This window comes from Haliaeetus albicilla, chromosome 12 (assembly GCF_947461875.1).
Source record: "Haliaeetus albicilla chromosome 12, bHalAlb1.1, whole genome shotgun sequence".
Taxonomy (NCBI): Eukaryota; Metazoa; Chordata; class Aves; order Accipitriformes; family Accipitridae; genus Haliaeetus; species Haliaeetus albicilla.
This window is the reverse complement of record NC_091494.1, coordinates 39,141,918-39,169,900: the sequence shown is the minus strand read 5'-3', so window position 1 is coordinate 39,169,900 and position 27,983 is coordinate 39,141,918. Positions and strand designations below refer to the sequence as shown.

Genomic DNA, 27,983 nt, shown 5'->3' with positions numbered 1-27,983 from the left:
TATGTGTCTAAGACTAACATTGCATTTGTATCTCAGCTGTGTCCTTGGAGGCACCAATCTTCTCTGTCTGCTTTTTCTCCTTACTTTCTATCTTTCCACAAGCCTTCTTAGCCTTCATTCCTGCTATGTCCACCTGATCTCAGTGCACTAATGGAAGAGTCCACCATGCTGAGTAACTGAGACATCTTTCCTGGATAGCACCTAAATAGAAGCTGTGCAGTGTGAAATCTGCAAATATTCTTCTGAGACATTTCACAAAGAACAACAAATTAGATTATTTTTGGGACCATAAGTTTTAATCAGGCTAAGTGCCAAAAGGGGGTGTAGTTAGTCTTCCAAATGATAGATCTCCTCAGGTCCCTAAATGCTTAGAACAAATTGAAGAAGCTCTTCAAAGTGATCCAGAGAAACTCTTCTCTAGTGGTAGATGTCTCTGTAAAATTAAAGCAGTATCAATTTAAGCTGAGGACATTGTTAGAACGTTAAAGTAAAATTTAGAAAGGGAAGCCTATTTTCATCATCATTTTTATATACGGGGAGACACATGTCCCTCTCAGAACCTTACAGTCTGGGTTTGGGGGAGGGGGTGTAGTTGCTTTTGGATACAGAATCCACAGGCTCATTGCTGCTTATGTAACTACTTCCTCTGAAAGTAAAACAGTGTGTTCTGTTTGTTTAAGGAGCTTTTCATAAGGCAAACAGAAAAAGAAAAAAAGAAAAAAAAAAAAAGAAAAGAAAAGAAATTGATTCTGTGCCAATACATTTTCCAGCTCCTGAACAGAAGGGGACTGAAACAGTTTATAGTGAAATCAGAAAAAGCTAATAATGGTAAGTAAGCTAGTGAAAAATTAAACACATAAAGGAAACATTTGTATAGAGATTAGGGATAAATTTGTTACTGAATAGTTTAGAAGATAAATGCTATTAAAACAAGATCCAAGTCACATAGGAACATACCGAAGGGCAGCTACGAAATCACAGGTGTTGATAAATTCTGTAACACCTTCATGGTTTCTCATAAACCAATGATATTTAATGCAGTGAGATTAATATTTGTAGCATCTACTCCATCAGCCCATTTGCACTGTATCTGCTAAGTAGTTTGGCCATACATCTGGATTTGAATCTGGAGCTGAACATGCTCTGTTAGGGATTAGGATGCTATGTTGTGTTATCTCAAACTGCTCGTGAACAACACTTTTCCTCTTAGTTGAACATGTTTGCCATGTGTTATAAAATATTACACTGGTTTTGGATATAACCCCAGCAAATATCTATACAGCCTCCAACAGCAAACTCTAAAAACCTTTAAAGCAATATGATCACTTCAGTAGGGTGGGTTGTTTGTTTTAAGCACCATCAAAAAATTGTCTCATATTGTACATGCCAGCCACTCTACCCTTCCATCTCCTGTAACACAGACTTTTGTGTGTGGGCATTAGCAGCTTACTGGCAATTACTGTCTATAAACATTCTGGCAGTAATGAGTTCAGAGACAGTAGGTTAAAGGCATTTCTTCATGGTTTGTCAAAGACTAAATCAGAAAGGATTTTCTTTCCTTTCTTTGTATTAGGAAGTCTAGATTTGTAAATATTAGGGCTGTAAACTGTTCAGGTTTTGCCCCTATCCATATTACCAGCTGGGTTTGTTGTGTGCCATTTTTAATTTTTGATCGTTCTGTTTTAATTTGCTATTTTTCTATTTTATAAGGGATTTCCCACCTGCTCTGACACAGTATTCTGTTTCTAGGGAATCTTTCATGTAAGGTCTCCAAGTACTTTAGAAAACATTGCTTAATTTTCCCTTGTAAAGAATTGCCTTATAAGGCAATTTTAATCTCCATTTTACAGCTGAATAAACAAAGAGATTAGGTCATTTGTATAAGGCAATGTGTTTACAGAGTGACAACACTGGGAACAGAATTTCAGAATCCTGACTCCTGGCTTGGTGCTGAGCCTGTATGTTGTACTCATTTTTCACAGCCTTGCAGTGAAAAGCAGAATATGCTTTACACTAAAGAACAGTGCGAGGCACTTCATGTAGGATCACCTGGCAGCATCATGAGAAAAAGCCAGCTCACTTCAGGGCTGAACCCAAAGGCCGCTAATGGTCTGAAACGTTTTCCAGTGAGTGTGAATTGGACCTGTAACAAGCTGCAGAAGCTGACTGTATAACCCCTTGCTTGCTTTCTGCCAAGGTGTGAAGCTGATTATTACACCTTTCACCATTTTTGACATAATGAAAAGTGTTGTATACTAGAAGGATGTTTTGTGAGCTGTAGTGTAAACTCAAGGTTGGTACAGCAGAGCTATAATTCAAAGAACTTATAACACTGTACTTGCCATAAAGTGGGATCTGCAATAAAATGAGATATGATTGAAAGACTGAGCTGAATTAGCCAGATGATATGCAAACACCCCTTAATCTTGCAGTCCACCTGCTCTTTTATGCATAACATTCTACAGTTTCAGTTATTCTTGGAAACATAGTAACAGTTTATTGTTTTAATCACGTCTGTTTTTCCTGACTGATACACAGGAAAAGTGTTTCAAATAGATAAGCAGTGCATCACATAGCTATGCAGTTGCTTTGGATAGCTACATTACAGTCTATTTAAATGTAACATTTACTTTTATTTTTGACAGACTGTGTGATTGCAAGGTGGCAAAGTATAAATGCAGTGGAGGATCCCTAGGAAATAGATGTACCTTCTTAAGTACTTTAATACATGTTAGTATAAGTATATTAAAGGCCAATTGTGAAAGATATTGAACATTACTAGTGGGTGCAGAAGTTGGTTTACCATTATGATCTTCACTACATTTGAATATTCTTTGAGGTTTCTGAGCAAATGCCCAAGAGTACAATCTACTTCAGGAAGTTAATGGTTCAGACAAACGTGTCCTCTGGGGAAATTACATTAATTTGGGAATTGGTGTCAGCTACACAGTTTGACAGATTTAACACCTGAGATCTATGTAAAGTTTTATTATTATTTGTTTGTAGGTAACTATTGTGGTTTGGATTTGTTTAATTAGAATTAATTGAGTGCTTCATAAGCAATTTTGTCTTTTCAAGGAGTTGTCTTCCAGACATTGTGCATTCCAGAAATTGTGTCCACTAGAGAGGAAGCTGAAGAGCTGTCAGTAGTTGTTATGTCTGATGCAATTCTTTGTGACTGAGCTAAAATATTTTTCCTCTTCATTTTTCTGACGGCTCTACTGCTGTCCCCAGTAAGGCAGATGCCATGTCAGTAAGCAACTTCTCTTGTATTTTGAGTTCTACAGCTATTGCTTGTCCTTATCCAAAGTCATGAATCCATAGTGCAGATAATGCTCTGACCTTTCCCAAGACCCAGGCCTTTGGCAGTGTGCTGAGCATCTGCCATTATTCCTTTTCTTTTTGTTTTCCTGGTATTGGCTATGTTATCTCCTGTTGCTATCATTTTAGTGTCTCCATCACACTATGGTAAGACTTCCCATCCTATCTATCTGCTGTGCTACTTTCCTTATTCTGAGTACCAGGCCTAAAGAGGTGTTACATTAAAGATAGACAGAAACAAACTGTCAAATGCACATTTGAAATCCCAGAAGACCTGCATGTGGTTAACTACAGTTAACCTGTTAACAGTAGGAAAAGCAGGTCATTTGTGAAATTCAAGTCTAGTCAGGTGTATTTTGATTGAAAGTCAAATAATAGTACTGTAGATAGAGAATGTCAGTCTCTTTAGTTGGATGCTAGATTTCCTCTGATACAATGAGAGATTTAAGGAGGATGCAGATCACTAGCATTGTCTCTGGAAGCAACTCAAGGGGATGAAGTTCTCCTTGCATTGTTATTGAAAGGTTAGTTTAATTCAGAGAAAGAAGAGTTAGTGTTCAGGAATTTCACCGAGGTATTGATTTTAAACCTTTTCTAGAGAAATAGGCTGTTACTTTAGTATTTTACATAAAATACTTAAAGCTTCAAGCCTCAGCTTTACATCAAACCTTACATCCAAATGGCAATTTGGGGAATGGCCACAATTAATACCAGTCAGGTCAGTAACACCTTTGTCTAAAAGTCCTTCACACCTATCAAGATCAACCAGTTTCCTTAAAATACTGCTTTCTCTGGTTGCTCTATGAAAAGGCCAAAGTATATTGGGAGTCAGGAATATCCAGTCCAGTCCCAGAGCTGTTGCTTTTTGTTCAGAAAGAACAGAGACAGTCCGAGACTCAGGGAAACCAGGCAATTGTCTAAATCAACAGGCTGCCAAGAATGATAAAATACCTGTGGCCCTGCTGCCTACTTTGCATGTGCTGGAGTCCCAACAGGCTAGGCTGGCAGCTGATGCTCTTCCTGAGGGAAGGGTCAGGATGTGTCAGATACTAAGTTCAGCTGGGTGGGTGGAGGCTCTTTTAGATGCATGATTTACTTCCATCACACCTTCCATCCTCCCAAGAGGCAGTAGGGGCAGAAAGTCCAAGCATCTCCATGCTGGTTCTTTATCTCAGCTCCACCCCTTCCCTCAACTCTGGGGTAGCACAGTTGCATTCATACTGCTGAGAAGACTAGAGCCAACCCCAGCTCACAGATTTCCTTATGTTTTACGGGGGACTTCTTGTGGAAGACAATGTATTAGTACATTCTTGCTCCTTAGTGAACTCTGCCTTTGCTTGTATCAGATCCAAAGCTCACAGAAGCCAGTGATAGGCTTTGCACTGATCTTGATGTGTGCTGAATTGAACTCACAGTGGCTCATTGCAAAATAGCTATTCCTAATTTCTTATTAGGAAAATGGAAATCTAGTGAACAAAATGCAGAACCAGCCTTTATGCTGCTAAGTCTGGAAAAATGAATTGGTGACTTGGAAGAAACTGCAGGAGTGAGACAGAAAATTCTAAGAATCCTATTGCAACCAACAATGTACTATGGAAAAATAAATACATCCCAGTGGAAAGAGGCATGAGAAATCCCCGTTCCATTCAGTGGTTTGGAACAAACTGTTAGAAATCAGTTCTAGCAATCAGGAAATCTGCTCAAATACTTTCCTGCTACTGAGCCTCAGGCTTAACACCTCTGTACTTAGCCAGAATTTCCCACTGAATGCCTTTTCCAGCATAGAGAAAACTCACAGGGACTGAGGATTCATTATGTTATTCAGAACTCAGGCTTCATGAGCACATGCTAGTTGCATGCAGTCTGAAATAATGCAAATAACTTTTCCCTTCTCCAAAATAAGAACTCTTTGGATCTTTAGGTTTCAAGACATATTCTAGACCAAAGCCTGGATCTGAGAGACATTGATTCCAGAGCCAAATGCTTACAATAGCTGCAGCCAAAACTGAGTCAAAGCCAGATGGTTTCAGTAAGGCACAAATATGCAGGGAGCTTCTGACCTTGCTTGAACCTAAAATGCAAAGCTGAATTGCGTGCATGCCCCTGTGTAAGATCTACTCGCAAGCTGCCTGCCAAGATTCTCTGTTAGAAGCTACTGCTCCAATAAAAGGCTTGGCAGAATGTAGTATGTGTCTGCAGTTCAGCATCTTCAGTTGATAATCTAGCATAGCTTTCACCAGTGTTGGAGATGAGTTTGAGATGGATTATGAATTGCAACTGTTTAGGCATACATTCTCTTCTCCATAACCTCTAGCAAGGAGAAAGGGCAAAGAAGGTGGGGATGACAGTGTCTTAAATCCCTGCCATTAATGTATTCCTTTATAAAAATGTGTTCTTTGAATTTAAACCCCTACCAACTAAAAGCAATAGCAAGAGTTTAAATCCATCAGAAATCCATAAAAACATCTACCTTTATTACACTTGGGAATCTCTTAGAAATCAGCAGCATCAGACCTTCAGCTCTGATTCCTTTCATGAAATACACAGCTTCTTGTTTGCTCTGCTATGGAAGATTAACCAATTTTTCTGTATATGACTAGAATCCAGCATATCTCATTTCCCTGTTTTTGTTAGTAAGGGAAGGCCAGACATCATTTGAAAATCTCTCTGTTCTCTTTCATCACAGGAAAATCAGTGTGTTTCAAGTAAAAAACACTTCATATTTTTAACAGGAATGAAATAAAAAGGTTGTGAAAAGATTGATATAGCAAAGAATCAGCAAAAGCACCATATCATTGTGCTTTCATTAGAGGCTACATGCTGGCTTACCTGATTGGTACCTTTTAGAAATCATATAGCCTTCCAGCAGCACTTTCAAAGGACACGGATTTGACCTTCTCCTGGTAGAGATATGATACTTAGCTAAAAAGCCACCTTATTTTGAATCTGGGTGACAGATAACAAGGAGGCGGGATATCTGTTATTGTGACCTAGTAACTTTGGGGTAGCAAACATCCCGTTGTTTGAAGTCTGGAATTTACACAAAATTTCTCATTTCCTCCTTCCTGTAAGCACAATACATTGTGACAGAGAACTAAACTACAGCTCGTTAATACCTCACTTCATAAACCTCACGTATAATTTTGTCCACTTAAAGTCAAGCTTTGATGTAGCACTGGGTCACCAGTGTCTTTGTTCACTTCTGTCAGCTTTCAGGACACAGAAAGGTTTTATGTGTTTCCCATGTAACTTTCTGTTTTGTTTCTTATCAAACTGGCTAAACGTATAGGGATCAATCTTGCCAAACATTGAGATCAATTATATACTGGAATTAAGTTTATGCGCTGGTATAAGGTGCTGTAGTCATGTCAGTTTTTAATCCTTTTCCTAGGTTAAAAGTTCTGGGTAGAACTATCTTGGAGAAAACTCAGAGTGTACAGTGCCACCAATATTCATGTAGTCTCTGTATTTCAGAAATTGCAGCCCAATTCTATACTGTATTCATGGTGCTGCTTTCAGTGAAGCAGAATCACAATCCTAATGTAATAAAAATGTGGATGGTAGAAAGTGTACCAGTTTAACTACATTACAAATATACATGGATGTTATCACAAAGGAGAGAGAAAAAGAAACTTTAGCATTGTTATCTGTGGAGTTAGATTCACCTGTGTTCAGTTTCCTCATTACTTCTGCTGGCTGGCAAGGGAGTTTCTAAAAGACCTTTATTAAGGTCTATTTATGGTAGTAGTACTTTTCATAATATCCTTCATCTGATGATTTCAGACAACTTTTCAAAATTTACATAAGTGTTCTGCCTATGGGAGGATTGATGTTATCATTTGTGATTTAAAAAATACATACTTAGAAAAAACATAGATTCAGATACTATCCCACGTTTATAGAAAAAATACTGGCAAGATTACCCCAGACCCCTAGTCCAAATCTTCTGCTATGAGCATTAGATTAATTTCCTTGACACAACCTCTCTCCACTGAATTTGATACACTTTCCAAGAAAATACACTTCAAGATTCAGCACTTACTTTTGTCACGTGTGAAATATCTTAACAGACCATATAAAAGAACACTTTTAACGAGACTTGAAGTCTTCTTCTAAAAGCAGAGTTACTTTCCTCATGTCTCTAGATTGCTTTACTTTCAGAGGGTAAAGAAATATTTATGTTTTAGTATTTGAAGGTATTCTGTGAAACTTCTGAATAGCTAAATCCACTTTTTTTAAAAAAAGGCTAAGATCTAATCTTAAAGTTCACTGATCCTACATGAGAGCCTGCTGGCTCTCAGACTTTCGTTGGGAACAAGCATCTTTTTCTTAATAAAATTTCAGGTGTCTTTGCAGGATCTTATTTGGCTCTGAAAATTGTATCCTATACCGGATTTCTGCAGTACGTTATTTTCCTGGCAAGGAATTGGAAAGAGGAAGTAAAATGCTCATGAGAACTTGCCTCTAAAAAGGAAGACTCTTTTTTGTTCAGTAACAGCTTGTGCTCTTAGTAGAGACTTCTGCTCTAAACCATAATCCAGGTTAAAGGAAAACTGTCAAACACGTACTATTCAACATGGTCTTTGAAATGTCTGGTCCCACCCAGTTAAGCTAGCGCTTGGATACTTCTTAGGACCAGAGCTTGAACCTTAGTTGTAGGTAGCAATTTTACATCATTGCAAGGTGAAAAAAAAAACCCTAAATGAAACATAAAAGTCTGTTTTCTGGAACATAGAACTGATCGCTCTGCAATGTGCCATTTCATAATTTATACATTATATTTTATTTTGCAGATTCTGTGGAAAACAGGCATTCTGTAAGTATACATTTTATGCAAGCAGTTAAATATAGGGAAATTGGATTGACATTATTTTGTATCTAGTGAGATAGTGTTCAAGTGTTGCTATGTTTTAATTGTTTACTTGTGTTCAGGACCTTTACTGGACAGCTAGGGGGCAATCCCTTCATATACATTCTTACTAATCAGGCTTTCAGTACTACATTTATAGAATGGTCAGCTTTAAAAGTCCATGGAACTGACTGATATTTGGTAGTGTTGGTACAGGAGGTAGATGACAAGTAATGATCTTCCAAGAATTTGTGTTGAACACCGGCACAGCTTTGGATATGTGCCACAAGTATTCATGCTGACAGAATGGCACAAGGTTGGGGATGGTTGCTGTTTGCTTCAGGTTCCTGATGGACCTGAGGCACTCAAGATTTGCATATGAAAACCTGCTAAGCTGGTTAATGTATCACTGGGGACAGAGCTGTTGTTCCAGTCTAGTCTGTAAAATCTATAGGGTGTTTAGTACCACTGAATCTCCGCAGGGTGTGCCTGCTCACATGCACACACATACATTCTGTGATTGGAATATCCAGAGAAGTGAGGTCCTTCCTAAGATGTGAAATGAAGAGTTAAACTAAGGAGGAATGGTGGATCACCTGAACTTGCAGAAGTCACTGTCTGTGACTGTTTCCTTCTGGGTTCATTTTCATCCACTGGTATAGCAAGTGGGATGACTCTAAGGGCTGGTGGTGAAAACTGAGACCTTGTAAGAGATTTTAAAAGCAAGCAATTTTTTACTTCAGAATACATAGCTATGTCACAGTTATGCTGTTCTAACCGAGAGGTTGGAATAGTACCATCCATATATGGAGGATCTCAGCTAAACAATTAGGAGTTTTGTGAAGGTTCTGTAGGTGGTGAACAGCTTTATAGGGCTAAGAAGCCAGTGAAAAAATACGGATTTAAAAAAAAAAAGTCTTGAATGAGCTGTTACTCTGCTCTGAAGAGGTCTAAGAGGCAGAGAACTTACATTTCAGGAGTACTTGTATGAATGTTAGATAAGCTACCTCATCCATCCTCAAACCATGAAGACCAGGTCTTTTTTCTGCCATCCACTTTGTGACTTTGGAACTTGTACTTAAAAAGAAAGAGAGAGAGAGAGACTCATAAATAAGAATCACAATAGCACAGTCTACGTCAGCTTATGGCATCCATTTGAGTTTTGAAAGGCTCCATCAGTACTCACATCCCCATGGGATAAAAAGCAGCCCATTGTATTATTTACAGACACTGGCAGTGCACTGAAGGTCATAGATTGTGTTACAATAAACAGACATATATTAACAGGCCAGTAGGGTTTATAGTATCATTGTCTCTCTTAGTTTAAAGGTTTGTTTTTATTCTTTGCTCTCAATTTTCTAAAAATAAATTGAGCTGAACCCTCCTCTGGGTTATACCAGGCATTCCTTGGAGAGTCACGCAGAAGAAAGTTTGTCCCTGTCCAACACAAAAGGAAAAATGGTCAAGAGTGGCTGTGATAGACATCTGGTGTAAGCTCAGGGAGGAGTTTTTGTCAATTTTTTTTCTACTACATAATTTATAATGGACATTGGATGAAAGACTAAAGTTTTATGAAGACTTTTTTGTTTTCTTTTCCTGTGGCCAAAAGTAAGTAGAAAATCTCTCCATGGAAGTATAATGAGGCTGCTTCAGTGAAAATACACTAACTACCCCATGTAAATCACTTTAATCATAATTAATTGGGCTATTAAAGCTTGCTAAACCAGACAATCTATGAAGAAATGTTAGATTCAAGAGAGAAGAATGTCAGCTGAGGGCAGTGTTTTCTGCGTTGTGTGTACAAACTCCTGTTAACAGCAGGAGAGTAATAAAACTAGTTACTCTGTAAAACTAATCCCATTTTCAGAAACACCCCAAAGACAAGTCAGCTTTATAATACTTGCACATCTTACTTGAGTTTTCCTAGAAGTAGCCTTACTCAGTTCACGTCTGTGACGTTGTCCCCTCCTTAGATACTGTTCATGTACTTAACATAGTAACTATTTAGTAACTATTCCTTTTTTTGAATTATTAGTGCTTTAAAGGACATAGCAAAAAACCAGATCCCCATATTCTGCTTCTTAAATTCCCACTTCTATTCCCAATAAAGCCTGGGACAAAAAGCAGCACCATCCCTCTTTTGAACTCTCCAGATGAGTGACCTAAAGTTGGACTGGACAGATAAATTCCTTTATAGATTTTCCTTTCCCCCTATTTGCCTCTCAGGACTTTTCAGGCAACATAGATGAGTATAGAAGAGGTAGGGAGCTACTAAGGTGCTTTCTATCATTATTTTCTTGTAACTGTTTTTTTCTGTAGCTCATTTTCACACAATGTTTTCATCCAAAAGAGGGGTTGTTGATCCTACTCATGGAAAGGAAAATGCTCCTTACAAAGTGATCGAGTGGCTTAAACTTCCTCCCCAGCTGTTCTGCTTCTTTATAGCCAAATGAAGTATTTGGCTCAGAGGTGAAGTTGCTTTCCATCTGCTACTCCCTTAATTTGTAAGTGAAAGGAGGCTTCAGGAGCTAGGCTGGTCAACTGGCATCTTAATCACACGAAATGCCAGATGGATTACTTAGCTATAGTGACCTGTAAAAAAACTTGTAGAACTTGACTCTGTTTAGGAAGTAATAGGTATTCCAGAAGTGTGGGACAAAGGGCACCACAGCAGAGAGAGTAGTGTTTTGCTAAGAGCTATGTTTTCAGAGACAGGAGGACACACAACCTTTTTGTTTCAGTAATGATGGTGGAGACTTGACATCAGATCCTGCTGTCCTTTTCACTCTCTAAATTCAAATGACAATGTTGGTTCCGCTCCTCAGATAAACTCTTAACTTATTCAGTTCTGCACTGATATTCCAGAAGTCACAGGCAAAACAGAGTACTGCACTGTGGCAAAGAAACATGAAGCAAATCATTTTAATGAGTGCTAGCATTGTTCTTGTGCATTTGCCCCTACATGGTTTCTGTCAGAATAGATATAAACCAGCATGGAAGTTTAGGAACTTTGCTTCATCTTCAACTGAGACACCATTATAAAATTGAGCTCAATTTATTTTTAGAAAAGAGGTATCGAAAGTGTTTGTATTATGTCAAGAAAGGTGGTGTGTTAGAAAAACAATCAGTTAAAGTTTGAATTATTTGAATCATATAAAGGCCCAATTGCAGTACAGGTTCTGACTGATTTGCAGTCCAGAGTACCTTGAACCTGAATGTCTTGGACTTCTAGGTCATTTAGAAATGAACCTAAAGTTTTGGGTTGGGGGTTGCTTCCCTCTTTCTCCTCTGTTTCAGAAATTTGTATCTTAAATGCCATCCATAGGAAGTATTTGCAAAAGAAATGAATTACTTAGAGAGGAAATGGGAGGAGGTTTCCTTCCTGAAATCAGAGCTGGCAATCTTTCTAAGTTATTTAATGGTCCCAGTTTCTGAAAACATATTGAAGGAAATATCTTAACAATGAGATAGCCACTTCGCCAAATACTAATTGGTATTGTGTCAAATTTACCTCAGCGGTACATTCTGACTTCATACCTCCTCCTCCCCTATTACCTCTGAGATGTGTGTGTGTGTGTGTTTGTTTGTTTGATTCTGTCCTAGGACTGGCAGCTTCAGTCAGGACATAGTGTACATTTGGCTGCCTATTTGTTCAACCTCAGAATGTACCCTCTGAGACAGAAACCTGTACAATTTAAATTTATTCAGAGAAATTTCTGGTTTTTTTTCAGCAACTTTCTTGTCTTACTCAAGTGATCCCAAAAGTATTTTGTAAATTCTCAGTGGTAAAGGAATTACTTCACATTACCAGCACAACATAGCCAGCTCCGAAGGGGGACCTGGCATGTATTTAACTGTGCACAGTAACATGGCACAATAGTTTCAGACAGGAAATGAAGATGAAGGATGTGTCCATTTAAAATTGTGGGGGGATTTCAGGCAGTCAGGATATGAAAACCAAGGTGATACTCTGAAATAAACATTGAATTATAAACCAGGAATTCCTGCCTCTGACTCATGGGGCAAATCCTTTGGGGGTAAGTCCGCAAAAGGAATTAGGCGCCTCAGTGCTGACAGACTAAACTATTAGGTTAGAGGCCACCACGTACTCTTAGCAGATATTTGTTGGAGGAAGACTTGCTTTGGCAACTGATGTCAGGAAAGACTTGACAGTTGTGAATCCTCAGTGGACAGAATTATTTCTGTCATATAATGTAAAGACAATGAAGTTTGGGATCTCTCTTTGCCCTTTCTCATTGGCTAGCATAGAGGACTCCTCTATCTGCACGCTGCCTTTTGTGGTTCTCAGTGCCAGGTTTCTATGTCCCTGAAGATAACCTATTCAAAGGAGCAGACTCTTGTAGAAACATGGTGTCTAAAAATTGAATGCTGCATTGCTCATTGTTGAGATACCCAAGTGCTTCTTAGGAAAAGGTTTTCATTCTTGTGGGACTGAAGATGGGGGCCTAATTGTGGCAGCTAAGCATCTACTAGCAAATAAGGGATCTGATTTTCAGATTTCGTTGAGTGCCAGCAGTTCCCTTAAGAATCCAACTTTTATCAGTAAGCGCCCAGTTGCAGATGTTGGTGATTAGCAGCATTGCAGTCTAGCCTGTAATTGTTAACCTAAATGTCCCGCTGTCTTACTTCCTTTTTTATCTGATGAAGGTAATACTAATATCTCTGCGGGGAACTGTGAGTATTTATTAGCTCATTGTACAGTGCTCTAAGGAATATGTTACTATATTTAAAGTTTTTGTATTGATCAAAAAGGACAGGAGAGGGCAGGGGGACATTTATACCCATAACCTTTTTTTTTTCTTTTTTGGTCTTGTTGCCAACAGAGAATACAAGGGCATCCTGATGCTACTTAGAACAGTCATCTCAAAGATCAGCTGGGAGAAGAAAAGAAGCCAAGATGGAAGATGTTGCAAATGTTTCAAAAGCTCTGCAGCACTTATTTATGAGTTTGCCAGGCTTTTCTTTTCAAAGTTTATTTCCTTAGGGGGAACAATAGAAATGTTCCTAAAGCATTTAATGGAAAAAATTACAAATAAAAATTCTCATAGGAAAGTGGCTCTAGAAACCAGACCTAGATTCTCATCTTTAATTTCTCCTGCTAATGCAATTTTGCCTTTCTAGCCTCCATCATGCTCTGAGGAAATAAAAGGGGAAGCTACAGCTGAGGAAGTACATTTCTACAGTGCAGTAACTACTGTGATGCCAGTAGGATGTAGAAATGTCTAAGCTTGCTTTAAACAACTAGCTAACTTGGTTATCAATAACACTCTACTGTGGCAGAACAGAGCTCAGCACAGCTTGGCCAGCCATGAATGTACTTTGACGTGATCTTGCAGCTTGTGCTGAGCTCCCTGTGCTGCAGCAGCTGGACTGCTACCAGTCTTGGAGCCAGCTAATTTATAGCTCACTTGGATGCTGCACTGCAATGAGGGCCTAACAGAAGAGCAAGCTCTGGGCTCTCTAAAAACTTGAATAACTGTTCAGAGATTCAGTACTTTACCAAGTGCTTCTATCAGTAGAGGCACAAATATTCTCTATTTGCTAAATTGCTTTTCCCCTTTAAAAGTTCTGATGCTCGTTGGTTAGTTTGGTGTGGTGGTTCTTCAAGGAATGATTGCCCATCACAGTTATTTTGGATGATGCAAAATACAGGTCTTGAGTGGGTGGATATACTGCACCAAAGTCAGTGAGTTTGTACCTGAAAATCCTGTTACGTATAATCCTTATTCCTTTGATTTTAGGAGAGATCTGAAGTCGTACTTGTGTCCAGTTTGTCCAGTATGGAACTCCATAGCTATCCATTTTCTCTATAGTATGGTAAACCACTAATATGGATCCAGTTTGGACCTGGATCTAATCTTTGCAGCCCGCATTTATCTCAATTGGATTAGTTTAAAAAAAGAACACAAAACAAAACAGAAAAAGTACTGTCCCCAACCCCTTAACCAGCTGGTCTTTGACACTACAATTACTCTCCTTTTCTTACTGCAGATTAATTACTACAAGATCTGGGCCACAGGTAAGAAGGTTCTCATTTTAATTAGAAAATAGTGAAAGAGAGGACATGGATTTGTATATACATATATAGTTACTGCTTTCAGCATTACATCAAAGGTGCAAAACCAGCAAGAAATACAAAAGGGTTTTATATCCTCATTCCAAATGTTTAAATTTTCAAGCTCCAGTTACTGGCCAATATCTCTAATTTATTGTTCCCTATGCAAATGTTGTTTGTATCATAAGCCTTTCACAAATGACTGACTTCATAGCACTCTTCTGTTGACAAATGTTCTTTCTAGCATCCCATGAGCGTCCATACAAATGCATTAGTATAAGGAATGTGAAAAGGTATTTTAATAAAGAAAACTCTGAATTGAACTTTGCACTGGATCTTGCATGTTCATATTAGTAACCACTTGCAAATGAATGCCTGTAAAATTTTTTGTTAGCAATAAGCCATATAGATACATTGTATAAATTTACATATGGAAGATGTCATCTCTGCAACAAGTGATTCCAGGTACTTAGATCTGGTGTCATGAACCAGTTTAGCAGCAGTTAAATGCACTAAATTGGTTTAAGATCTGAGCACGGGAGTGCTAGCATTCACATAACTCCTTTGCTAAGTTACAAAGGTGAAAGTTCCTCCACAAACCTTTCCACAGTCCCTGGCACAGCTCAGGAAAGCACTGGTTTCTGGGAAGTTTTAGAATGTCACTGGGCATGATGGAGCAGCAGTGGGACAATCCATTCATCTATTTCAGCTTGTCTCTTGGCTGGAATAATCCTAAACTATTTAGTCTGTAATAAAAGCTGTTTGCCCTACTGAAGCGTATCTGATCTATCCACTTCTTAGAGTGCTGTGCGCTGCTTTGAGCACTTCTGTTTTGTCTTACAGATATACCAAAAATATTTTTAAATATGGGACATTAGATCAGCAGACATCACCAGTGAAGACAAGGTAAATGGGCCCATGAAGTAAACAGCTACACAAGGAGTTCAAATGTCCCGTTATGAGCATGTCTTCTGGATGCCAAACAAGCATCATTGTCCCATTGGAAACATTTGGGAAATAAGTCTTGAATTTGTTACTGAAACAGATTAAAGCTCAGATCAGAGCTCAAACAATATGTTATTGAAAAACAACCAAAAAACATTTCAGATTTCTACATTGTCACCAAGTTGAGCTCAGCAAATATAAAATGAGATGTGTTGCTAAATATTTACTTTTTGAGAAGACAAAAAGGATGGAACATCCTCAGGCCCTTTGTGGCATGCCTTGTCTGAGTAGTCCCACTGACAGCACCATGTCCTGCTTGCACTAAGCATGTTCAGAAAGAGGCTTGCCCACCCCACTGCCTTGCTTGGTTAACTTTGTAATATTTTTATTATTGCAGAGCAGTCTCTTTAGGGACGAGATACAGAAATGCTCTAAATCAACAGACTCTTCTTCCTTGCCACTGTTAACTTTTTTCATTTCCAGCAAACTAGCAGCTGCTTATTTTCTTGGCTAATGTAAGTATATCTCTGTGTGCCCTTTCGTGGAACAATCAATGATGGTGTGCTGTCCGGTTCGTGCTGGGAGCTACCTGACGAGCCCACGGGGGGCGCAGTGTAGCCGTCTGCCTGTTACTCCTACTTCTTTGGTGTCACCTGTGCCCAGGGCGAGAGGGACCCTGCCCCGGCGCCCTGCGGACCCCCCTCTCCCCCGCTCCCACGGTCCTGCTCCGTCCAGCGGCACCCGGCAGCCTCCGGCGTTGATCCGGTGCTGACCCCTGGTGGCAAGCGACCTGCAGGGCGACAGGGTGGCGACGGGTCCCTCCCGCCTCCGGGCTGGTCCCTGCCAGGGACGGGGCAGGCAGCGCAGCCCGCGGTGCCCGAGGGCAGCCTGGGTCGGGCTGGAGGGAGCTCAGGCGCTGGAAGCGTGCGGGGAGGGCTGCAGGTGGTTTCTGAGCCAGGTTCTAACTTTTTTACGTCTACACGCACAGAGTAAACTGAGCCTTATGACTTTTATTCCTGCAGCGGTACGATCTCTTCATCTGGACCTCTGCCACTCTTAAAGAACAGTTTTCAAAATGCAGTGTAAACCTACCAGCTGTGACTTCTTTCTCTCTCGCATAGGTTAGTGAATTGTTTGTAAATCCTGGGGCACTACTTCTGCGCAGAGTAAATATCCTGTTCATCGGGTGGATAAACCCCAAAGTGTATTTACTTTTCTGGGGTGTTATATGCTTGTTCTAACTGCTTCTTTGCAAGCGTGCTTCAGTTCAAGTTCTTAATGTTGCAATTCACCACTAAGCTGTCTTGCATCATAAGCCCCCAGCTTTTGGGGTAGGGGAAGTAATGCTGTCAGACTGGCTACAGCCGTTCTGTTGTGAGGGAGAGCACAGGTACAGGGAAAAGCAACAAAGTTTGAGAAAAGCAGAGGTATCAAATGAACACCCGCTTACCCCCCAATTAAACTAGAAATCAAACTGAAAGCAATAAAGTATCAGTACAGATTGAAAATGCTAGCACATTTTGTTATTTAGAATTTCAAGGCCTTTCTGAATAGACTGGTGAAAGAAGAATAAACATCACTTTTACTTTATTTGGGATGTAATAAGCAAGTTGTCATGTCTAAAGAATCACGAAGAATGGGGCTTATTGTCTTCATGCTTTGAAATGCTCCACTCTAAATCACAGGTGCTCCCACTGAAAAAAGCTTAGACAGTCTAGCAATCACGAGAATGTGGCTTGCATGGGAAGCTTCAATTAAATGTGAGCATTTATATTTATACAGGTAATTGGTTTTCTCACCAGCCACATACATGCTGAGTGTGAAGGCTGAGAAAATTCTCACCATTGCAGAAAATAATCACTGTAGTTAAGTTTTAAGTTTAATAGCAAAAGAAATCACAGTTTCCTCAGGGAGGGAGTCACCTGCAAAGTCTGATGACAGACAAAGAGAATAACAGCATGAAACTGAAATGAAAGATTTAGCACAAATCAGCAAAGGTCTAGGCAGCCAGTGCAGAGGCACCTGGAATATGCCCCGATCACCCTGGGATCTGCAGTAGTGTTGAACTGTGTGTGAAGCTGTAAAAATGTAGAAATTTACCTCACATGGTACCCTGGATTTGACCATATTCCCAAAGTTAAGAGGAATTCAGATCCAAAAGGTATTGTTTGAGAAGTAATTCCACAAATAAACTATTACTTACGGTAAAGATAGAAACTGGCTCTGAAATTAATAGATTAGTAACATATTTCTGTGTAATCTTGAACGTATAAGAGTGCTAGATGAAATCAGGGCCTGCTTTTGGGCAATGAAAATGCGACATTTTTTTCACTGAACAAAACCCAAAGGTGACCAGTGTGACAGTTCACCGTTCTCTGGTTATTGCCCTGATTTTTCTGTAGTTGTCTTTTTGTTTTAATGTTTTACCAGAGAAATAAAAAGAGATCTTGGAATGAAGGGTTATTACAGTGAAGAAAGGAAGTGAAAAGAAGATGAAAGAAAAGACAGGGGGGAGTGAGCAGTGCTGGGGGAGAGAACTCCTCCAGACTGTGGAAAATTTGGGAAAAAACAACCCATCAGTCCAGTCACCTTAATGGCTCCACACTTCATGGTGTTGGCGATGCTTTGGGGAATGTGCTGCGGCAGAATCAGTGCTGTGGAGGTGGCTTGTCCCAAACATTCATGTGTTTATAGTAGTCCTGTGACCACTAGGTGAAGTAGAAAATATACCTGTTAATAAAAAGCACTTTTGCAGGTAACAGCACCATTGATCCAAGAAGACAATAGGTTCATTTCAACTGCTGCTGTCAGTGTGTTGGTCCTGTACAGGGACATGTAATCATGAGGCACTGAGGAGCCTGTCTGATATACAGCTGCTCTAACAGACTATGATATTGACACTGGGAGTGTGTCTTCAAAAGAAAACATCATGTTACACTGTTATTTAGCTGGCATAATCCAAGTGCTGTTCAGTGCTTGCAGAGGAACTGTGACTGCTCAAATAGCCTGTTTCCACAAAGCACTTATCAACACTTGCATAAGGAGACCTTGGCTTTAAATCCTCTGCACTGGCTTTTTGTTTATTCATTTTTTAACTACATGCAGAGCCAAGTCTCCACTGCAACTGACACAGTTTCACTTTGCAAATCAATGAGACAGTGCTACAGGGGCAGAAAAGTCTCGCCTGTGAACTTCATATTGTTCAGAGCTGCCAAACTGACATCCCTTACTGACTGCTGTCTTCTTGGAACTAATCTGTGCCAAATTGTCTGAACTCCCCTGTGGCTCTCACCACCCACCCAGGCTCTTCCCTAGTGGGACCTTCTGGGGGAGTTCAGGCAGTAAGTTGTGGCAATGTGTCTTTTCCCAAGTGCAATCACTGCTTTCCAGCCTCAGCTTTTCCTTAGGGAACTCTCTGGTCTGTTTGGGGATAAGTGCTTCCAAGGCAATGAAAATGAGAGCTGCTGGTCTGTCCTCAGGAGTGGAGGGAACAGAGAGGCTGACATCAATGGGACAAAGATAAGGGTTTTGTCTTAAGCAGGCTGGGTCATAGTATTACTGGAAGGGGTGAACTTGGCATCCCTGCTTGATAATAGGCTGTGAGAGTCTAATGGAAGAAAAAATTGTCAAGTTTATTAAGATGTGGTCAGAGTGTAAGTCAATTAATGAACATTAAAGCCATGCAGGTTATTAAATTAACATGAGATTGTCAATAGGAAATACAGATTGCTTTTGAATAATTTTAAATTATTTAAAGCACAGTAATAATGAAAATCTTACAAAGTCTCCATAACGCAAAACTTAGTTTTGATTTTATTACTGAGTTGTTTTTTATATTTTTTGTTTCAACTTCATGATCGTTAAAGGAACAGGAGCTTTAAAGAGCAAGACATTCTTATTTAGGAATGCCAAAAGCTGTTAGGAGACAAAAGCTCAGAGGTGGCTGGAGATGAGCTGTGATTCTGCAGTGTGATCCATGGCAGAGCTGAAATCAGGTAAAGCCAAGTGTGTCTAAATGCAGTCCTTGCATGCAAAATTACAGGTTGAATTTTCTAGCCACTGATTGTGTCCCTATCACCCAGTCAGGTGATCAGGACTAGATGGTCTGTATTGCTTCAATTACTTTGGCCATTACTTCTCACAAGCAAGTTGGACCTGCTGTGTCTGATACTCCTATAACTCTCACCACATGTGGCCACTGCCACTTGAACTGTGGCCTCCAGATAAGAATTTAGCATTTTGCACTTCCCTGGCCTCCTGGAAATGCCTGCATATAGACAAAGAGAACATGAGTGAACTACCTCCCTGGCTGCAATTTCCAGACAAATTGGGTGAACAGAGCTCAGTCCTGACTCAGGGTATTCCTCAGGGCTGGAAGAACAAATCTAAATGTACTTATGGCATGCGTTGGCACTCTTGAAAAACTGGTTCCACCTGTGGGTGCTGAGCCTGCAACAGCCTCTAGACAATCTGTCCTCCCTGGCTGGAAGTCAGAGACCTTAAGGGAGCAGAGACGGGAAATATGCAGACTTATGAGGAGAGATTCATGTTCCTCCCAGGGACCTCAGGGACTAGTTGATCTCTACAGAAGTATGGTATGTTCAGCATGACTGAAAGTATTAGCTGGCTCAGCCCTGAAAACTCAGAACATTGTGTACGCTGCTTAAATCCAGTTTAGTCATTGCTGGAGGGAGGCAAGGCTGCCCCATTAGAAAACAACCCTGACACACACCTGTGCTTTGTCAAACAAAAAACACTGAAAGGGATTTCTTTAACTATCTTTATTTCCTTTTCCTTTCTTTTTCTGTCTTTTCTTTTCTTTTTTTTTTTTTTGTTCTGAAGCTGATCTTTTCCCACTGACTTGATTGATTTCTTTCTGACTGTTCCAGGATGAATCACACAGTCCTACAAGTCTATCTGTATACCAACCAAATGGGACTGTGGAAAGCGGAGCTGACTAATGTGCCCTACAAGGAGAAAATGATAATTGATGCTTTTTAATTACAAGTTTCCTGCATTATGGTCTAGTTTTTCAGCTTATAATCATTAACAGTATAATAGAGACTTAAGTAAATTGCTGCCTCTTCCTCTTTTGTAGCATTTTAGGTCAGATTTTCATGTTTAACGGGTTATTATCTCTGACACACTAGTGCACTAAGTGGCTGACAAAGGTCACATCTGTGTTTTCTTCATTGCATACAAACATGGATAGGGCTGTGTGCTCACACGAACAGATTCTCCTAATTCTTGTGTCTTCTGGAGTCACGTCCACCAGGGCAAAATCACTAGTTTGACTTGGTAGCTGCTTTACACCTACTTTGTACTTATGTCAGTGAAAGACAAGGTTGAGGGCAAAGAAGTGTCAGCAGTCATCATGTCCACAGCACATGTCCCCTGCTCTGCACTTCATAAGTCATAGCAATCATGCTTCATGCACCCCTGACTTTTAAAGCTCTGTGCCATTGCAGTCCAAGGGATGAAGTTGTTGCCTTTCCATGAGGAAATGAATGGAGCTTTTATTCCCTGTCTTTGACCAAAGCACTTAGATGGTTTTAGGCCCAGCGGATTGTTTCTAATAGCAGGCAAAATTGATCACCCAGGTACTTTGATGCAGCCCTTTTATTTAGAAAGAAAGTATAAAATTCTGTGTCCTTGAACAGAGGAGGAATCAGACAATAGGAGACACTTTCTCTGCATGCAATTTCAATCCTTTCAGCCAGCACTTTATCCAGAAGCACTCCACCAGCTTTTTTCTCAAGGTCATTCTTGTAGAGTTTATCTGGTTCTGCCTGGTTTTGGGAGAAGGCTGCCCCTGTCAGACCATAGAGGAGCACACAGTGGCTCCAAGCACTGCCCTCCTCCCTGCATCTTCAAAGCCCAACATTTTTGAGTTGGGAGAAACCTTGAACGCATTAGCTTCTCCTCCAGGTTTGCCCTTTTGCCTTCTTTCTTAGGGTGACTGTTCCTGTTTCAGCTGCCTGCTTCTGTACGAGAGCTTGTTTGTTTCTTATACAAAAGAATATCCAATGAAAGGCAGCATCAAACCCATTGGGGTCATAAGTTTTTGCCTGAACCTTGTGTCTGGATGTCATTAAGGTTAGATACTCAGCATGTGCCTTTGTGCTGATTGCACATTTACTGTCAGTGATGAGGAACAGGAATATGTGATGGAACTGGGGTGAGATGAGATTCTCACTGCCCAGGTGACGTTTTTACCATATGCTCCCCTTATCACTAGAGAGAAATACCCTGTTGACCAATAAGCACTATGCATTGCTAATACTGGGTTGAATTTCTCTGCATTCCTTGCCCTATTCATCATATTTAACCTTGGATTTATTTGTAGAGAACTGCACAGAAAGTCCTGTTTTAAGAAAGGAAGAAACAGAAAGAAAGCCTGGACATCGTGTGTTTTCTTGCAATATTGTCCTGGACAGTTTCCAATCTGTTAATGAATGAATACCGACATCTAAACCATCCCCAGGGGAGGTTCAAGATCCATCTGAGTTCAGTAAGAGGTTCCTAAATAGCTGTAACAAGCCCATACTTCAAAAGAAATACATTTTGCTATTTTTAAAACGTGAGTTTTGGAAAGCTTTGAATATCAAGATTAATTCTCTGTCTAAATGCAGTAGAAGGCAGCACTGACTGGTGGGTGAGTCTCACTCAAATCTGGAAGGCTTTAATATTGCTTGGAATCTGGATTTAATCTAAAAGCTTAAGGTATGACTGTGTTTAGTTTACTTTTTTTTGCCAGAGCAGACTGTGCATGTACTTGTCAGATTCCTTAGTATATCTTGCTGGACAAATGTGAAAAATATATTACATTATCTATCAGCACTCGAAATTTTGACTCCAGGATTCTGGTTGGATAGATTACTGAGCAATGTTTAATTAAAAGATTTAATGATACTCTGAACAAGACATGACTCACTCTTGAACAACAGGGAACAGCTCCTATATATTAAAAAACCCCAACCTCATATGGAGCCAGATGTTGCCCTGCACAGTGTGATGCTATTTGCAGGAGGTAGCAATATAAGATGGCTGTGGAAGCTGAGCAGAAGGGTCAGGGCACCTGGGCAGGTTTCGAGACTGGATTATGCACCAGGTCACTCAAATTGCAAAGTGAAGCTGAGCGGAATATTCTCAGTGCCTTGCATTAGACATCTACCTTGGATGTCTGAGCTAAGAGGCTACTCTGCTCTCTAGTACAGTCACTGAGAGTCCTGTTCAGAACTGCCCTTTGGTGGTGCCTGTCCCTTTTCATTGCCTGTAACAGGTAGTCTAAGGAGCACAGATTCCTTATTTAGCCACCTGAATGATTAGCACAGTGAGATGTTATTTAATATGTCTCTGTGCTGAGGTCTTCATCCTAAAGTGCCGTACAGTTAATATTATTGGACAGAAGGAGAATGCGAAGTCCAGAACAAGAATTCAATTGTGGAGGCACTGAGAACTTTTGGCTTCGGAGGCTGGGTCCAAATCTGTTAGAGAAATGGGCCAGGACGGTGCTGTCACTGGTGTTTGGTTGGTTGTAGGGAGAGAAGGGAAGGACTGAATCTTGGCTGTGATTATTTCGTGTGAATGGACAAGTATTGAATGCTCTGTCAGAGGCAGTTCTTTAACATGGGAAAATATCGGTCCTGTGTTTGCTTTCAAAGCTGTGCTCGTTTGTTCCGGGGTGTAACTGCACCTTCATGTTCTCACTGTTTAAGCCCAGTCTCCTCAGCAAAGCTTAGTGTCTAACTTGCCCCATTTAAAAGACGACCTTGCCCCTGTTTTATTCCAAGATGCTGGACTGACTGGCACAGACGTTTCAATTCATTCTATGATATGTGGATATAGGCCACAATGATGCTACTGCTCAGTTAAAGGTTACTGATTACTGTTGCAGAGATTAGAGTTCCTGACACCTTGGCAAAGTTCATGTAAAGGTTCTAGCAACATTCAGGTTTGAAATTACACTGTCTAGATCTGCACAACAGCCTAAATTATATCAGCCTTTTGAAAACAATGCATGTTGTTTACACCTTCAGAACATGGGAAATACCCAGACCAGGGGTCCATCTACACCAGTTCTCCATCTATGTTGGAGAAACCAGAGTCTCTTCAGTGTTTTATCCCTCTTTTCTGATTAAGAATTCACTTCATGCTGCAATTTCTGATTCCGTTTTACCACATATACGTTCAGCTCTGGATCAGATGTTAATGCTCTCAGAACAAAAACATCTGAGCAAGATGTCACTATTTTTATGATAGTGTTGATGTTTTGACCTCACGCCAGTATGATCCAGGAACAATTCCCATTAAGTCTATTGATGTGAGTTTTTCTTCAAAGGGGACACTCAGGAAACCTTACCTGAATTATTTTCAAAGTAGATTAGTTAAATTCTATTAAACCCTATGCAGATACTCATATTCAGAATTAAGTGGCATTAATCTGATTTGGTGTACTTCACTCTGAAACTGAAGAAAGCTAAATTAAATGAAGGCCACTTTAATTCTGAATAACAGCACTCACGCAGGACTCCAGTGTAACTTCACTAACCACTTTCAAGTCGTACTTGTCATTAATTCAGATTAATTTTTCTGACTTCCCCTGTGAAGACAAGGGACAATAAAATCACCATCGATGACTTGACCATACATTCTGCTTTGCCCCCCCCCCCCCGCCCCAAACACTATAGACCTAGCTCCTCCTGAATATTGGACAGTTGGTTTGGAGTACTGGATCTGAAGGTTGTTTTTCATTTCTAGTCTATAGTCAATGTTTTTTTCCCTTTACTAACCATTTAAATGTGTAGAACCTTAGCATGTGTCCAGGCAAGAGCAGAAGGGTACTGCTGGCTGGTGTTAATGTTCCTGTGGCAGAGCTGTGCATGTGGAAAAGTTGCAGTGTATGTGCCTGTTTTAGATATGTAGCTTCAGCTGTTCTGTATCAGGAGTACTAAATTTACTTGTAGATTTAAAATAGGTGAATGATTTGGCAGCTGAAAGGTCAAGACACAGACTGTTTATTTTGTGCTTTACTTTTTCTGATTAATAGAAAATTGTCTGTAGCACCTGATATTATTGTCAAGGACTTCTGGTGTAATGCCTGTGCAGGCAAAATGTAGAATAGTGCCATTGTATCCCCCATACCTTCCCCCAGCTTTGTATTTTGTCACGTTGCACTCTGAAGTACTCCAGCACTCAGCCAGCATATATTCTAACTCACAAAGGTCTCTGAGGAGGGAGGGGTATTGACTTCTCCATCATGTGCAGATCAAATTTCAGGCTTTTAGAGTTTTGTGCATTTGCCAGGTACACTGAAATACAGATACCAGCTCTTGCAACCTTCATGTGACTTTGGCAGTATGCACGTGGCTATTCTGCATGGCCCATGGACTCACCTCTTCCCCAGAGATGGATGGCATCACTGTTATAGGTATGCACCAGTCATTTTCCCTGTCTGGATTCAGTGTCAAGGGGGAGATTAGCCTCTCTGAGAAGCATCAGGAAGGCTTTGCAGGCCTTAGAGAAACCAGTGCAAATTCACAGCATTCAAACTGTTTGACCTAGGCTGCATTGTAAAGAACCTTCCCTGGGAACAGGTCTGCCTCTGGGTGTCACCTTGGCAGCACGGTTCTAGCTCTGCATGCCTTGCTGACCTTATTTTAGCCTGTTCTGTGAATCCACTTGACCTCCTGGCAGCCATCAGAGAGGCCTACGCTGTTGGCCTTCTACCAGTACATCAGCCCACAGTTGCAGGGAGATACGTGGAACTTAAAAACTCCTCTGGCTCTGGAAATGTATCTTCTCTGACTGTGTGCAAGGACTTGATGTAAGGAGTAGTATAGAGCTGTTTCTCCACAGATACTTGGCAATCTAGAAACCTTTAATAAATTAAAAAAAGGGGGGGGGGGGGGCGAGATAAGGAAAGAGGAAGATCACAAGGACAAATGAGAAGGAGAGGATCTATCCTCAGCACAGCTTTAAAAATGAAGCAGCAATACAAAAAACCCTCACAGAATAATGCACTTTAGCACAGGAAGCAACAAGACCTCAGAGCTTCTGCAGGTTCCACAAGGATTTTAGAAGCAGAGTTGGAGCTAGGCTCAGAGAGCTGGCTGGGGAGGTTCTCCGGGGAGGGTATGACCTGGCTGTGCTCCTTTGTGCCAGGGAGAAGCCATGCACCAGCACTGCTGCTCAGGGGCTGGGATCAGTGAGTGAGAAGTGGTGGGTTGGAGGCCAAGATGGGCAGATTTGCAACTTGCAGAATTCAGGTCCAACGACAACAGTGAAGCCATTGGGCAGGGAATGAATTGGGAGGTGCTGAGGACACTATTGTTTCAGTGTCTGACATGCAGGAGACAGGCACACAAGCAGAAATTGATAGGCACACAAGCACCGTGGAAGGAGTGTGGCATTCAGGAAGCTCATACTCTCCTCCATACTCATAGTCAGAACCAGCTGAAGCCCACTGGGAAGCCTTAGCCTTGCAAGTGCTTGTTGGGTTGCTGTACACATTGAGTGGGCTGGGGGGGCTTGTTTGTTTTTTCCGTGCTAAGCCTCTTTCCATTGCGTTTAATATTGTACAGATAACAAACAAACAAAATAACAGTAAAGCTGTTCTCACACATACACACAAACCCATGTATGCCAAGATTCACGCGTTCAGGCACAGCTGCTGCCTCATTCCTTTTAAAGCTTCTCAGCAGAAAATTGCGAGCAGGCCTGTCCTGCAGTTCTCAGGTCTTCCCCAGGAGATCTGACGGCAATGAGTGATTTGTGAAAACCATGTGGAAACCCAAATCTCATGTTCTTTTCTCAAAAAAGTACAAGATCTAAACTGTCCTGAGCTGTGAAATTCTGATGGGGGCATTACAGAGAAATGAACTGAGCCTCACAGTAGCTCTGGGAGAGAAATATCACTTCTTATTTTACAGCCTGTTCAAGCACTGCTTTTAAAAGGCATTTAAATGTCTCCCTCACATATTCCAAAAGATTAAAATCATTTTTTTCAAAAGCAGCTCCTGACTATAGATACCTATTTCTAGAACCTGCAGGCCTATCGTTTCTCAGAATGACTGCATATTTATACATAGGATACTGAAATATTAAAAGTAAACAAGCATTACTTTATTCTTTTGTCTTTTTGCAGGATGGGTAGAAGATAAATTATCCAACAAAAGGATTTAGTCTTACAGCACTGAGTGATTAAAAAATTCAGAGATTCTTCCTTTTTCCCTCTTCCATCTGACTGGGACTTGCTTTTAGAAGAGGATTCCCAAGAGGCCATATACACCATGAAGCTCAGAGGCAGGTAACCTGGTCAGACACAGCTCATGCTTAGTTTTTCCCAGTGGCTGGCTCCAGCCTTTGCTCAGCATGTATCACTGTATGGAAGAAGCCTCTGCTGAGCACCTAACTTCAGGTGCAAATATATTTCTCTTGAGGTCAGGCCTTTTAGGCCATATGGTGCTTAAGTTAGGTGCTAACAGAGGGCAGAAAAAGCTTCAGAAATTCTAGTGAATTGTTCATAGTTTAACACAGCTAAAAACAACCCGTCAGTCACAGTTTCAGCCATAGTTTCTGTTCCTGTGTGGAAAACCTGTTGTTAAGGAAAAAACCCATTATCTTACCTTCAGACTTTGGAAACATTAACATCAGCTTTGTACAATGATTCAAAGGTCTGCCTATATACAATGACAGCTATGAAAATAAACCTATCCTAGATGATTGAATACACTTGTACATATATATAAAATATAATGTTGTCTTTTCAATTAAAAAAAGACTGCAGAATAAACAAAGGTGATGCAGTGATGCTCAGACAATGCAGTCTTTTGTTGGGTTCCTTCAACTCAAGGAGACTTAAGACTGCTGAGTTTACTGCTCAGACATCCGATGTCTTGAAGGATCTGGCCCTCCTTTGGTGAGCTCAGGCCTTTCCTCACTGAAGCAGATTTTGGTGGGTGCTGACCACTCTCAGCACCTGTGGTTTTGGAGTTACCTGCAGGAATCTCATTTTTAAAAATAGCTACTAAGAGCCCTGAAGAACTCAAAGATGCCTGGTGATAATTCACTTCCACAAGCACCGAATTGTCCCTGAAAAGCAAAGAGAGAAGCAGGATGACTGCTACCTGCACCTACTTTTGAACTACACCACAAAACCTACTACCTACCATATATAGAATGCCTAGTGTAACAGGACCCCAAACCTTGGCTGAGCTATAGGTGTAAGTAAGATAGTAAACTATTTGAAAATTAGTATTGTATATTTAACTCTTTGCATTAGCTAGTTCGGAGTAATTTGAATTCTGCTCACATATCCCACCAAATGTTGGCTAGTAAATAAATTAACTTTTGCCTCATCACCTCATAAAGTATCATAAATTTGAACAACGGTTTGAAATAGAGTCGGAAAGATCTTGTAGGATTCTTCATGTTTTAATTCAAACTGGAATTGTTAAAGTAAATAGAAGTGAGAAGAATCGACACAGCCAAATTAATCCACGGGGTAGCTAAAGAAACCTGGGTAGCTAAGGCTGACATCAATCTGACCCAGTGTAGATGTCGTAATCTCATTATTAGCCGTCTTACGAAGCACGAGCAATTAAGTGAAGGGTCAAAGCAGTGGTAAAGCTGTCATTTATTGCATGAGACCATTATTGGGAGAACAACCTTTTGACAGGGAGAATTTTTTTTCTCAGTCTGCTTCAAACTGGGAAATATGAAGGGTAAATAAAATGACCTGTGACATGGTATGTTTCCTAGGATAAGTGCCTACCTGTTTGGGCAACAGGT

The 27,983-nt window shown here is 40.5% G+C and overlaps 1 protein-coding gene and 2 long non-coding RNA genes across 15 annotated transcripts in view; 2 read left to right on the top strand and 1 right to left on the bottom strand.

The window, feature by feature from the left end:
* The window catches only part of PECAM1 (platelet and endothelial cell adhesion molecule 1), a 33,950-nt gene extending 20,689 nt beyond the window's left edge, over positions 1–13,261 (top strand). For 3 of the 13 annotated variants that reach the window (XM_069799287.1, XM_069799281.1, XM_069799284.1), the window contains 3 exons: positions 771–828; positions 8,115–8,137; positions 13,015–13,261. In XM_069799287.1, coding sequence (XP_069655388.1) covers positions 771–823 — 53 coding nt within the window. In that variant the 3' untranslated portion in view covers positions 824–828; positions 8,115–8,137; positions 13,015–13,261. Of the gene's footprint in view, positions 1–680; positions 829–8,114; positions 8,138–13,014 lie in introns of all 13 variants that reach the window. The other 10 variants (XM_069799288.1, XM_069799282.1, XM_069799285.1 and 7 more) reach the window with 5 other exon arrangements.
* LOC138688203 (uncharacterized) lies at positions 275–17,911 on the bottom strand. Its single transcript, XR_011327268.1, has 3 exons — positions 17,781–17,911; positions 9,141–9,247; positions 275–433 (listed from the first exon to the last, which is right to left on the bottom strand). It is a non-coding gene; the product is annotated as an uncharacterized lncRNA (long non-coding RNA).
* Positions 13,316–27,839, top strand: LOC138688202 (uncharacterized). Its single transcript, XR_011327267.1, has 6 exons — positions 13,316–16,312; positions 19,058–19,186; positions 20,081–21,914; positions 24,498–24,621; positions 26,338–26,499; positions 27,217–27,839. It is a non-coding gene; the product is annotated as an uncharacterized lncRNA (long non-coding RNA).
* Positions 27,840–27,983: the final 144 nt, after the last annotated feature.